The following is a 13,067-nucleotide window of genomic DNA, read 5'->3' on the forward strand; positions in this document are numbered from 1 at the left end:
ACAAGATTACCCTTCACAGGTAATCCCCAGGGACTGTGGCCTCACTAGCAGACCTTCAGCTATGAACTTAACTCTAACTGTGAACAGCTGTTTCTCTGTAGGGCTTGGTACTGCATACCAGGTCAGACTGCAGGGCCCAACCAGAGGCAAATGCCTTCTGGTGCAGCCTGCCCCGAGACCAGGGCAGATGATGATACACTGTACAGGAAAGGTCTCAAAAGAAATTGGGCATGTGAGCGGATCAGTTTCTGCTGCATTCTGGCACAGTTAACATCCTATTTTCAAAAGATTCTCAGATTCTTAACTGTGACACCAAAGCATTTGTTCTGTCCACATTTGTATAAAATACCATTTATTGTTCCTTGAGGAATGCTAAAGCAAGGTATCTGAAGCCCAGTCGTGCCCTACTCTCAACTTAACTCTTAATACCTAGCTCCTAGGTACCACCATCTGACTTTTCTCTGCATCCCTGAGATCTGGCAGCCCAGGTTGTGAAGAGCTGGCTGCTGAGAGGGCAGAATTAGAGTCCAAAGAGGAAGAGAGGCTAGTGCCCTCAGGAGATTGCAGGGGTTCAGCCACAGAGATGCTGGGACTAGACTCCAAAGAGCCAGGTGACTCCTGTGCAGAGAGCAGGGTTGGGTGGCTTTTGCTGCAGTGAGCTGCCACACTGTCTGGCTTCTCAAAGCGTTTGCCACAGAACTCACAGGGGAAGCGCAGGGCAGCTGCAGTTTCTGCATGCTTGCGTCGGTGCCAGTTTAGAGAGGCCTTCTGACGGCAAGTGAACCCACATATCTCACACCTGCAGCCAGAGACAGAAGCCTTGTCCACCTTCACCTCCCTGGAGGTTCTGCTGCCCACTTCCTGGCTGCCAGATACCAGCTCCCTCCATGGCCCCTGGCACTCACTGCAGGGGCTTCTCTCCTGTGTGGATTCTTCTGTGGATGACAAGGTTGCTGCTAGTGCGGAAAGAGCGAGCACAGAATTCACAGATGTAGTCCCGGGTGTCTGCAGGCACACAAGAGACACTCAGTCATCTATCTTAATCACCATCCCCAACAGAAGGTGAGTACCGGGGCTCAGGAGTCTTGGGTCCTAATAAGCATCTGGGCACCCTATACCTGACGGGTCCTAAAAACTAAGTGAGACAGACAATGGAGCATCTAAAACTGCACTGTCACTTTTTTAAGTCCTAGCTCCAACTGTCTCCTAGGCACAGGCATACCTCCCCTATCTGGGGCCTTGGGCTGCATCTTTGTCAAAGGAGTAATTACTGGAGAGCTGGAGGCCTGTGTATAGGAAGTGCCAAGTAGCAGGCACATACCCAGGACTGGAAATCTTCCAGAGGCATGTTGTACCTGCCATCCCCAGTGCCATGTCTACAAGTGATCAGTCTTCCTTTTACTGAACTTGCTAATTCCAGCAGCACTTGGTGTCACCATTGTTACTGACCGACACCTCTCAGGCTGCTGTAGTTCCTCTCCTCTGCCACTAAACCTAAATGCCTACAGCAGAAACACCTTGCATCTTATGGCTGTCTCACAGCTCTCTGAAGACCTGGCCATCACCTGCAGACTCTTTCCTCCATCGCTGCGCCTCCCAACACAAGCTCTGGCTTCAAATCCTCTCCTTCATCTGCTGTCATACAGCAGTACTGAACCCTTGTCTATCCTCCGCTCTGCTCAGACGTCACTCTTAAGTACCGTGCCACCTCAAACATTTCAAGCATCCTAGCGCCAACCAGGTCCTCCCGCCTTGTCCAGTGTGACAATCTGATGATTCCAGGTCACCATCATCCCTCCTACCTTCTCACAGCCCCTGCCCCTCTCTGCTGTTTTCACAGCTGTCTTTGTAGCCTTCTTTCACATTACCAATCTGTCCTGTCCCTCAGCGGTACTTGTTTGGTGAAAGTCCTACTCAGTCCAAACCTAACCCTTGTCCTGTGTAAGACTGGGCATAAATACTCAACCCTCCCCATGGCCTTTCCTTTTATTGATGAGTTCTACAATGGCTTCTGTCCATTGTAGAACTCATCAAAGGCAACTGCTCTCTCCACCACTTCTAGTGTCATCCCCAGAGCAGAGCTCTTGTTGCACTGTCTTGTTATCTAGGCCCCACTCCCTCCTTGGCCTGCAGCTTTTGTCATCCTGTTCTCCCTCCTTCCTTGAGCAGTTTCTGCTCTGCCACTTTCTTTGCCACCTTCCCCCTCTACGCTCCGAAGGCAGATGTACCATGTCAGACTTCCCTCCCTCCCTATACAGGCACACTCCAGCCCCATGGCTCCAAACGCTACCCACATACTCATAACAGATTTCTGCTCATTCTGCACATCTCATGCTTACATCTTGACATCTAATTAACATATATTAACCCAGATTGCTACCCACCAGTCCCTTGTTTGCTTTCAGGGATTCATCATCACCTTTTACCCAGCTGCCCAGGCCAGAATCTTCTTAGTCACCCTCTCCCCTGCCAGTCCCACCAGGCTCACCCATCTTTCTCACACAGCCCTTTTGCACTCCTGTGAGAGCCTCAGGAATTGCTCACCAACTATAATGGACAAACCCAAGCCATCACCATCAGTGTGCACCCATCTCTACTCATCTACAATCCTGGATTCTCCACATAGCTGCTACAGTCTTCTCTGAAAGTCAGCTATCTCCCTACCTTGGGAGAACTCACAATGGACTCATCCCAAAGTAGAAGCCACAAGGCCTCCTCTCCATTCCTGGAACACATGGATGCTTCCCACATGTGCTGCCCTCTCTTCCTCACTTCATTCAGGTCTTGCTGCAAAGCTTTGACCACAGAAACAACTTGCCCTTCCTGCTCTCCATTTTCCCCTTCTTTCTTATGTCTTCATGGTCCTACATGACTAGAGTAGACATTTCACAACAGTCTCAAGCAGGCAAGGGCCAATGGCACACAGGGACTAAGGAATGCCATCCTCCCCAGGGAGCTGAAGGGGTCCAGCACTCACCACTGTGCAGCTTCACATGCTCCTTCAGGTGCTTTTTAAAGTTGAAGGACTTGCCACAAGCTGGCTCGGGGCAACAGAACGACTTCTGGTGGATGTGCTGGTACTTCTTGTGGTGCTAAGAATGGGTGACGAGACGAGGCAAAAGGATGGCTGCCTCCACAGGGAGACTGACTTGAGCTGGGTGGGCAGGCAGGCTCCTCTTCCACCCTTGTTTCCCTATCACAGTTCTGTCATTGTCTGGGCCACCACCTTACCGATGCCCTAAGTAGCAACTATCCTTCCACCCTGACCACTAACTGCCCTCACCTGCTCCCTCGGGATGCCCACCCACTCACTTCCTTACACATCATTATTGCAATGTCCACAGAGTTGCCTGCACAAAATGAAATTCTGAGTGACACTCATGGTTTATCTGTCTTACCTTGTCTGTCAGGGAATATGATGACCCACATTGATATGTGCTGCAGTCTCTGGCTACTGCTATTTATACATACCAATGTGAGGTTTTCTCCTAAACCTGCTTTGAAAATACACAGGCTTCATAGGCTCTCAAAGTAGAGCACTGTTGAGGGAAAAGGGTTCTTTTGGGTTTGGGGGAGGGAGTTCTTGTTTTCTACTTTCTTTTTTCAGTTTGGGGTTCCGATCCAGGACCTGGCATATGACAGGTTGGTGCTCTACCACTGAGCTACATCCCAACCTGGCAGATGGTGCTTTGAACTGAACTTCCCAATGAGCAAGTCCTTATGTGATCTAGTCTCATCCTAGCTTATGCAGTCCTGGATGCCTTCCACATTCTAGTCCTTTGTCCCCATTGTTAATGGCAGCAGCTGCTGCAGTCCCCCACATAAGAGGCTCAAGTCTGACCTGCAGGTGCCCTTCTCAGGTACACCCTGTCCACCTACACCTCACCATCTCTCTGGCCCTCCCTATACTTGGGGCCAGAAGCCCTTACTAACTGTGGAGCATGGGCCTTTCCCTCTACACCAAAAGCTGTGTGTGCTACCTGGCACATGCTAGACAACTGCACTACAACTAAGTTATATCTAGACCTCAGCCCAGGAGTATCTTTTCTCCACCCCATCCCCAACCCCAGTGGTCACGCAGGCCTCGGCTTGTGTCCCTCACATTCAAATACTGCCGGTTGGAGAAGATCCTTCCACAGCCAGGGAAGTCGCAGGGCATCAGCTCTCTTTTAGCAGCTTTTCTGTGGGGAGAATGGGAGCAGGACTCCTGCCTGCTCTGCCTCACTCCTGACCTCCCCCATACCACATTCCGATCTCCCCAGTCCTACCTAATTCTCCTGAGCCCAATCTGGGCAGTGTCCTCATCCCAGGTCGGGTTCGGATCAGACTGGGCCCAACTCCCAGGCCTATGGGTAGCAAAGAAGCAGCCAAGCACCTCAAGAGTGACACATCCCAGGGCACCCCTGCCCTCCCTGTCTCAGCCATCAGGTTACCTGTCCAGAGACTCGGTCATCTGCAGCTCTACAGAGCCCTGAGGGGTCCTGCTGAGTTCCAGCTGTACCTCAGCATCTGATGTCAGAGCAGCTGTAGAACCCAGAGAGGAAAGAACAGCACAAGGAGCGGGGAGAGTTGCAGGTACTGGTGGTGTCTCTCCCTCCTTAGGTGTATGGGTAACAGGGGATGGAGGCGGCTTAGGGACATCTGGTTCACTACTGGAAAGAAGGAGGAGGAGGACATTATCCCTCTGGGCAATCAGTCAGCCCTAACCAAGTCCTAGCCCCTAAATTCCCAGCTCCCACAGCGGGTTCTCATGCTCTCAGCCTCCCCTAGACTTCATCCCTTTCCCACATTCCCAACTCAAAGCCTACAGTTCACTTTCCCCAGCATCTGCCCTGCCCACCCTGCAACAAGTCCATCCCTCCAGCTGACACATCTCCGAATTATAAGGAGCCAGCTGCCCCCTTCCTCTCTCAATCTGTTCAGCATCCTCCCTCAATCCCAACTGGCTCATCTGGGGAGGAGCTGTAGGTCCATGGGCTGGCATCACTGAGCAGCTCTTCATCCTCATCCGCATCTGCATCCTGTTCCTCTCCCGGGGGTGGGAAGGTCTCCAGTGGGGATTCTAGTCCCCTGCAAGCTCAAGAAAGGCAATCCTGAGAAACTGCCACCTCACCCCGACTACCTGTGCAGGTCTAGCCTGTCCCTCACCTCCCATCCTCACCTGGACAGCCTGGTTTCTGGAGTCCTTTCATGCTGCTCATGGTCCAAACCTGTCGGCACAAGCAGGTCATAAGAGAAGGAGGCCTGTGCTCAAAAGACTGAGGACGGTTTCTGCCCAATGGCAACCTGGTTTGCTAGGTGGCACTTTTTACAAATGCATTCTCTTTTAAACCTTATTTCTAGTTTCTGTCAAAGGCAGTATACCATCACTATGGTTTTGCTTCCTATACCTAACAATGCATGTGAGGATATATTTCCTTGCTAGCACAAAAGGATCATTATTAGTAACTCCAGCACTCAGGAGATGGAGGTAAGACCAGGACTTCAAAGCCCTTGACTATATGAGACCCTGTCTCAATCAATATATTAATTAAATAACAAGATCATTTTTATAAACCAGTTCTCAGCTAGAGAAGATAGGAAAAAATTTTTTCTTTCTCCACAACCCTTCTTTCCTTACCTTCAGGCTCCTGCTTCCTCCTGGCCTCTGAGCACCAGGTTCTCTCAGTAGTTTGTGTAAGGGGGTGCTGCTTAGGCACCTCTGAAGGTGTAGGGCTCAAAGAAGGTTCCCAGGAGAATGTGTGGCCTGCTGAGCACTCCCACACAAGCTCCCCATCTCCACCTCCAGGCCCCCGAAGCCCAGGCACTAAGCTGCACTCCCGGCTGTGCCTATGAGACAGGAGCACCAGGTACTGCAGACCCTTTTGGGGCAGAGGTTCTGGACCTGGAGGTAAGATGATGCAGTCATGCAAGGTTGGAAATCTCTCTCATCCAGAAAACCACTCAAAGCATCCTAATCCCTCTAAATCCATCAGCAACCTCAGTTCAAATCTGGTTTATCGTTTTTTAAAGTACTCTTTTTTAAAATATCTTAATTTTAATTAGCTTTATGTGCACATGAATGCAGATGCTCCTGGAGGCCAGAGGTGTTAGGTCCCCCTGCAGCTTCAGGCAGTTGGGAGCCCCTGCCATGAGTGCTAGGGAATGTACTTGGGTCTTCTGCCAGCGCAGCATCCGCTCTTAACCTCGTCTCTCCAGTCCCTGGAGAGTTTTACTTGTGGTTGTTTGTTTTGCTCTTGCTGTTCTGTGGTTTTAAGCCTAGACACACCCACCCCAAGGTCCTAAGACAAAGCTCTCTTCCCAAAGGCTGCTGCACCATGCTATTTCGGGCTCGTCCCCTTCCCAAACTCATTAAGGGCTTCTGATCCAATTCTCTTTGGGCACAAGATTCTGGGAGCTGCCACTACCTGTTGCCATCTTTTACTTACCTGCACAGAGGACACAGCCTGAAGAAGTATACCTGCCAGAGAAGAGCTTGGGGTCAGCTCAGAACCTAGGAAGCTAATCACCCGCACCTAGACACTCAGACACTTAAGGAGCCAACCCTACAGACCTCCCATTCGCTGGGGCTGTGAGGGGAGGAGCAGCCTGCCCTGACTATGCGAGAAAACCGAGGCTGTAGGAACAGATTGGGCGCTCTGCCTCTGTGCCCACCCCAGTCCCTCACGGCCCCTAACCTGTCCAGCAGGAACTTGGCGAGCTGTGAGTGCAGGGAGAAGCCCAGCCGCTCCTTGAGGAGGCACCACTGCTCCATGTGGCCGCCCAGACGGATGCGGCACTTGCTGCGGCGCGCGTCCAGCAGCCTACGCTTCTCCCGCCGGCGGCGGGATGCATCTGCCACCGGAGAGGCCATGCGCGCCCGGATCTGCGGGAGGACGTGGTGCCGTCGGGGAGTGCCGGGAAAACACAGCCCTAGTTCCTTCTGCACTGAATGGGGACCCGAGCACACTGCTTCCAAAGCACTCGCGACTCTCGGATCCAGCCACCCATTCTTAGAGCCAGGGTGGGACTTGGGGTACAGGGGTCGCAGGCAGGGACAAGAGACCTCCACTGGGAAATTTGTTCTCCTTGTCCCGGGGTTGTGGGGTCTGCGTGCAGCCGTGCCTCGGCCTCTTCACAGCTGCCCATGCAAGGAGAGGCCCGCTCCGCACTGCTTAGGCACCGGGCCGGCCCACGCCAGAGTCTTACCTGCGCGCCCCAACCCGCCTTCGCCTAGACTGCGCGTGCGCCTCCCGGTCCCGCGTGCTCCCTCCGCGAGCCGCGGGAGGACCGGGGCCCACCGCGCGCGCCGCCGCTATTTCTCCTTTAAGAAGAAATTAAGAAGAAACAGTCCCCTTCGGCGTCGGAGGTTGCAGACGGACTTACAGCGGGAGGCCAAAGGCCTGCGCTTGCGCGCCGTGCACCCCACGCAAAGCCTACCGGGAATTGTAGTTAGCCCTGGTCCTGAATGACTGTCGGGGGAGCCTGATGTAGTCAACTGCTCTTTTCTCTGCTAGCATCTCTGCCTCTCAGTTGCCACCAAGCAAACGCTAGCTGCAGCATCCCCATCCTGAAGTCAACTGGAGCTCTTTCTGAACTGCTAGACCACCTTCCAGCTGCAGCCCATAACCTGTTACTATCAACATTCCTTCAAGAAGTTGCCTAGATTCATTTCGCATTATCTATCTACAAATGGCTCTGACGGAACTATTTCCATCAAGCAACCGCAACGAGGCTTTTCGAGGTCACGTTTTTGTTTTTTGTTTTGCCAAAGACAAGGTCTCCTGTTGTTCAGACCCATCTCCAACTCACTATGAAGCCAAGGTGACTTTGCACTGCCTCCACCTCGGAAGTACTGGGATTACAGGGCTGCACCTCTGTGTTGCAGGAGAGTTTAGCTCTCTCCTCCTCTGCAACTGCATTCCTCCCACTTTCTTCTCAGCTTCACTCTCTGACTTCACCTACTCCTGGTTTCCTCCCTCCTTGCTGGCTTTTCTTCTCAGAATCAACTATTATCAAAGGATAAAGTGCGCCAGGTTCAGACCCTGGCAAGCCACTCTTTTAGATGCTTTCTTTGGGGGTGATCTATATAGGTCACCCATTGATGGCCCACGAGGTTTATGTTTCTGACTTCCCTCTTTGGATTCCAGACTCCTTTGACTGCCTAGTTGGCCCTTCATAGTTAATTGAGTTAATACACTTCTTGCATATAAAGAATTTAGGGATCTGGAGAGAGTAGATGGCTCAGCAGTTAAGAGCACTGACTGCTCTTCCAGAGGTCTTGAGTTCAATTCCCAAGAACCACATGGTGGTGGCTCGCAGTCAACTGTAGTAAGATCTGGTGCCCTCTTCTGGCCTGCAGGCACACAGGCAGGCAGAACACTGTATAACATAATTGTTGCAGGAAGGCCGTTTGTTTGCAGCTGCTCAGCCTCGAAATAATCACACAGAAACCATATTATTTGCAATACTGTTTGACCAATAGCTTAAGTGTACTCCTGGCTAACTCATATTTTAAATTAACCCATCTCCTTTAATCTATGTGTCGCCAGAAGGCTGTGGCTTACTGGGTAAAGTTCCAGCGTCTGTCTCCAAGGGGCTACATGACTTCTCTCTGACTCTGCCTTCTTTTTCCCAGCATTCAGTTTAGTTTTCCCCATCTAGCTCTGTTCTGCCCTGCTCTGCTATAGGCTCAAAGCAGTTTCTTTATTAACCAATGGTATTCACAGCATACAGGGGGAAATCCCACATCACATAATAATAATAATAATAAAATCTTTAAAAAAAAAAGAATTTAGGGCAGTGCCCGGCCCAAGGGTATCAACAATGAACAGCTGCAGGAATGAGCTCAAACCTCACTCCCAGCCACCTGCACTATTATACGTCACTTTTCTGTGGCAAATCACTACAAAACTGACAGCTGGAGATGGCAGAAATTCATTCCCTGGCAGTTTTAGAGGTCAGAAGTTCAGCGCCAAAGTGCTGACAGGGTCACATGTCAAGTGAGAGCTCCAGGAGAGAACTTTCTCCTTGCCTTTTCTGCCTTCCAGTGGTGCCCAGCATCCCCTGCCTTCTGACTATGCCACATCAGCTTTTGACTCCATGGTCACATGGCCTCCTTTGAGGGTAAGCCTTCCTTTGCCTATTTCAAACACAGAATCAGTTTAGGTAATTCAGACAATCTCCCATCTCAATGCTTCAAACAATTATCTGCACCGTGTTTGCTCCAGAGAGCAGTTTTCACAGATTCCGGGAGCGGATGTTTGAGGAAACTATGTTTCAGTGTCCGAGACCCTCCCCATAGACTGTGAGGTATCTCAGCAATGATCGTGACTTGCTGAGCAAGTCTGGCGGCCTTAGTTTAATTCCTAGCACCTACATAATGGTGGAAGAAGAGAAATATGGACTCCACAAAGTTGTCCTCAGGCCTCCACAAACATGAACCATGGCACACATGCCCGCACGTGTTTCATACGTACTAATTCTTATTTTTAAAGATGATCACCAGATGTGGTGGTGCGGTGCACACCTTATTCCCAGCACCTAGGAGGCAGAGGTACACAGATCTCTGTGAGTTTTGCAAATCAACCTGATCTACACACTGAATTCTAGGCCAACCAGAGCTATAGAGTGAGACCCTATCTCCAAAAAAAAAATTTTAAAGACTGTCTTCGTGGGTCTGGAAGAATAGCTTCGTAGTTAAAAGTGCTTTCTGCTCTTGCAAAATGCAGAGTTTGTTCCCAGTGCTCACATCAAGACAGACCACTAAAACTTGTAACTCTAACTCCAGGAGACCCAACACCCTCTTTTGGTCTCTGAGGGCACCCGCTCTTCTGTCCACAAACCTACACCCTGACACATCCCCATATAATTTTTTTTTAATTAAAAATATTTTCCCCTTCAGCTAGACATGGTAACCAGACAGGATAATGTGCACCTTTAATCCCAGAACTTGGGAGGCAGAGGCAAGAGGGTCTCTGTGTGTTTGAGGCCAGCCTCATCTACATAGTGAGTTCCAGGACATCCAGGGCTATGTAGAGAGACCCTGTCTCTAATTTATTTATTTGTTTGTTTATTTATTTATTAAAAGAAAGAATCTTTGCTCTGGCATTTAAAAAGACAGTTTTGCCTGGCAGTAGTGGGGCATGCCTTTAATCCCAGCACTATGGAGGCAAAGGCAGGAGGATCTCTGTGAGTTCCTGGCCAGCCTTGTTAGAGAAGCAAGTTGCAGGACTGCCAAGACTATACAGAGAAACCCTGTCTCTAAAAACCAAAACCAAAAAAGAAAAGACAGCTTCAAAGAAGCTGTTAAAATCAAGCAGTCAAGCATCACTGATTGCAGTGGGGACACAAACTCACCAGAGTCTATCAGCTATCTCTTTACTCCGTGTACTTATTCATTAATTCATTCACCACTTTGGGCACTGTTAAACCCAGTCCGTGAGGACCCCAAAAGAGTGGATTGTTTTTTTAAATCTCAAACTCTCCTCTGTGGTTTCAACGTCCTACAAATCATCGTTAACCAACTTTCAGTTACGATCCTCGGACCCTTCTTTTGACTAGGCCTGAGCCTTGATCCCCACTTGTCTCCAGCATTAGCTACCCTGCTGGAATAGTCCACGAAGAGCTCCCTATCCCTGCTCCAAGAGATAGCCTTTTATCACTGTCCTCACCTTTTTATATCAACCTTTTATCACCGTCCCTCACCTTTGCTGTCTAAGTCTTTGGCTTGGCTTGGCTTGGCTTGGCTTTTGGAAGAATTCCATAGGACCTGTTTAATGGGAATGCTCTTGTCCTTGACATCTGCTCTTAAGAACTTTCCATCCACCCTGGCCACCATTTCCCTGGCTACATACCCCCGCCCCCACCCCGCCGCCAGCTGTCTTTGCTGGCCCTGAAGAGAGAGGGCGTTCTTTCTCTCTGCTTCTGCCATAGTCTCAATAGAATAGACTTCCTCTCGTTGAACAAGGGCAGGGTACTTTTCCTTAGCATCATTCATTAATTAAATAAAATCCCGACATACATAACACTCATGATTGGATGGGTCGAGTGCTAGTCTTCTGCTTCCTTCCGTTGAGACAAGCTCTCGCGCTTCCAGAGCTCACTGTGCAGCTGAGGATAATAACCTTGAACCAATGGCTCTGCCCGTGTGTATTAGTTATTGAGGAATATTTTTCAAAAGGATATTGCTCTAATGAGGCCTCCCCCAGCAGTTCTGACCCCTCTACCTATCAAAGTCTTGTGTGGTTTTGTTGGTGGTGATTGATTTTGGTTTTTTTCTCGCGGGTTGAATAGCTGTACCTATTATCTCCCTCAGCAGCTCACCAGGGCAAAGGGAAGTTTGAAAAAGTGGCGGCGCGGGGGGCGGGGCGGGGGGGGGGGGGAGGAATGTCCGGGAGAAAGACACTAGGCCATCCATCCACCAGCCGGTCCAGGACTGTTCTGCAGGGAGGTCCTGGGCCTTCCCCTTTGCTAGCTAAAGCACTCAGAGTCGTGTCGCGGCTGCTGGAGCCACCCTCGCCTTAGTCAGGTCGCCCAGAGAGGGAAGCCTGGAGCTCCTAGTCTGGTTCCCAGTCGGTTATACCCCGAACGCTATGTGCGTTTGCAAGGGAACAAGGGTGACGGTGCGGTCCGCAGCTGCGGCTCCGTTGCTGCCTGCGTCCCTCACGGCTTCGCTTTTCAGGGTTTACAGGCGGCGACGACGCTGGTGTAGGGCGGCCGCGCGTGTAGCAGCGCGCATAGCACAAGCTCCAGGATGAGCAGGAAGGCTCAAGTTTTCAGGTGTCAGGATGGCCGAGTGGTCTAAGGCGCCAGACTCAAGGCGAGAGCCTTCCCTACGGGTGTTCTGGTCTCCGAATGGAGGCGTGGGTTCGAATCCCACTTCTGACACATCTCCTTTTTTTTTTTTTTTTAATTTTCCTCCGCTCAGGAGCCGATCCTTCCGTGCAAGACTTCTCTCAGCTGCCGGCGTTGTCAGGTGCTCCAGGGCAGCAAGTTGCTAGATGCCTAGTCACCCACTCCCTGGCCACTGCAGTTGCCCGGCAACCCTGTCGTCACCTAGTCTAGTGCCGCTAGAAAGGAAAGCTAGCATGTCCTCCCTGGTGGTCTAGTGGTTAGGATTCGGCGCTCTCACCGCCGCGGCCCGGGTTCGATTCCCGGTCAGGGAAGTGGCTGTTTTCTTTATTTTCCAAAAGTTTTATTTAGTGAAATTCAGACTAAATACCTGGCTTAAGAAATAAAAGTGAGTTCGAGTTCGGTAACTTGCTGTCTTAACAGAGAACCGTACTGAGCAAACAAGTCAGTCAGGCATTGACGCTGAAATACAACCCAAAGCTGTACTCCTCGCCAGCCACGCCTGGCTCCTGCTCAGAACCGTGCTGCTCCTCCGCCAGCGCTTGCCTTTCTAGTTAGAAAATATGTAGAAATAATCAAACAGTGCTGCAAATACTAGTGTTCTCTTTACCTAGAGTCAACGCTGGTCAATATTTTGTCACATTCTTTGCTACTCTGAAGATAGATTATTGAAGATAGACAAACAGATAAATGATAGGTAGACAGTTAGATTTAGATTATTCATAGATAGATAATAGACAACAGATATAGATAGATAGATAGATAGATAGATAGATAGATAGATAGACAGACAGACAGATAGATGAACAGATCAATTAGCAAATGAATGATAGTTAAATGATAAATGAATAATAAAATAAATAAAAGGAGCCGAGCGGTAGTGGTACACGCCTTTAATCCCAGCACTTGGGAAGCAGAGGGAGGTGGATCTCTGATTTCGATGCCAGCCTGGTCTACAGTGTAAGTTCCAGGATGGTCTACAGTGTAAGTTACACAAAGAAACCCTGTCTCAAACAAACAAACAAATAAAATGATAAATGAATGATATTTAAATGATAGGTGATTGACCAATAATAAAAAGATAGAATGTTAGATTATTAACAAATAATTAAAAATATTATTTGTTAATCTATTATTCTATATTATATAAATTATAGATTAATTGTTAATCATAGAATGATAGATTATTGATAAATAACTGATAGATGATTAATAGACAAATGGTAGGTAGGAGA

At 49.7% G+C, this 13,067-nt stretch overlaps 1 protein-coding gene and 2 non-coding genes across 3 annotated transcripts; 2 read left to right on the top strand and 1 right to left on the bottom strand.

Moving 5' to 3' along the window:
• Positions 1-335: 335 nt before the first annotated feature.
• Znf692 (zinc finger protein 692) lies at positions 336-7,382 on the bottom strand. The gene is made up of 12 exons (XM_048437780.3): positions 7,189-7,382; positions 6,678-6,865; positions 6,429-6,460; positions 5,621-5,884; positions 5,162-5,210; positions 4,948-5,070; positions 4,434-4,652; positions 4,269-4,346; positions 4,103-4,181; positions 2,978-3,092; positions 906-1,005; positions 336-799 (listed from the first exon to the last, which is right to left on the bottom strand). The coding sequence occupies exons 2-12, from the start codon at positions 6,851-6,853 to the stop codon at positions 430-432; spliced, it is 1,605 nt and encodes a 534-aa protein (XP_048293737.2). The 5' UTR covers positions 6,854-6,865; positions 7,189-7,382; the 3' UTR covers positions 336-429.
• Positions 7,383-11,762: 4,380 nt separating this feature from the next.
• On the top strand, positions 11,763-11,868 carry Trnal-caa (transfer RNA leucine (anticodon CAA)). Its single transcript has 2 exons — positions 11,763-11,800; positions 11,823-11,868. It is a non-coding gene; the product is annotated as a tRNA-Leu (tRNA).
• A 206-nt stretch (positions 11,869-12,074) lies between these two features.
• Positions 12,075-12,146, top strand: Trnae-cuc (transfer RNA glutamic acid (anticodon CUC)). The gene has a single exon. It is a non-coding gene; the product is annotated as a tRNA-Glu (tRNA).
• The last annotated feature ends 921 nt before the right edge of the window (positions 12,147-13,067 follow it).

Source organism: Myodes glareolus, chromosome 9, assembly GCF_982192425.1.
Source record: "Myodes glareolus chromosome 9, mMyoGla1.1, whole genome shotgun sequence".
Classification (NCBI taxonomy): domain Eukaryota; kingdom Metazoa; phylum Chordata; class Mammalia; order Rodentia; family Cricetidae; genus Myodes; species Myodes glareolus.

Coding starts and splice junctions, on each gene's coding strand:
- Znf692 (XM_048437780.3), bottom strand. CDS start 6,853: ATGGCCTCTCCGGTGGCAGATGCATCCCGCCGCCGGCGGGAGAAGCGT. Junction 5,885..6,428: donor AGGCTGTGTCCTCTGTGCAG/GTAAGTAAAAGA, acceptor TCTTACCTCCAG/GTCCAGAACCTCTGCCCCAA. Junction 800..905: donor ACAGGAGAGAAGCCCCTGCA/GTGAGTGCCAGG, acceptor CTCTGGCTGCAG/GTGTGAGATATGTGGGTTCA.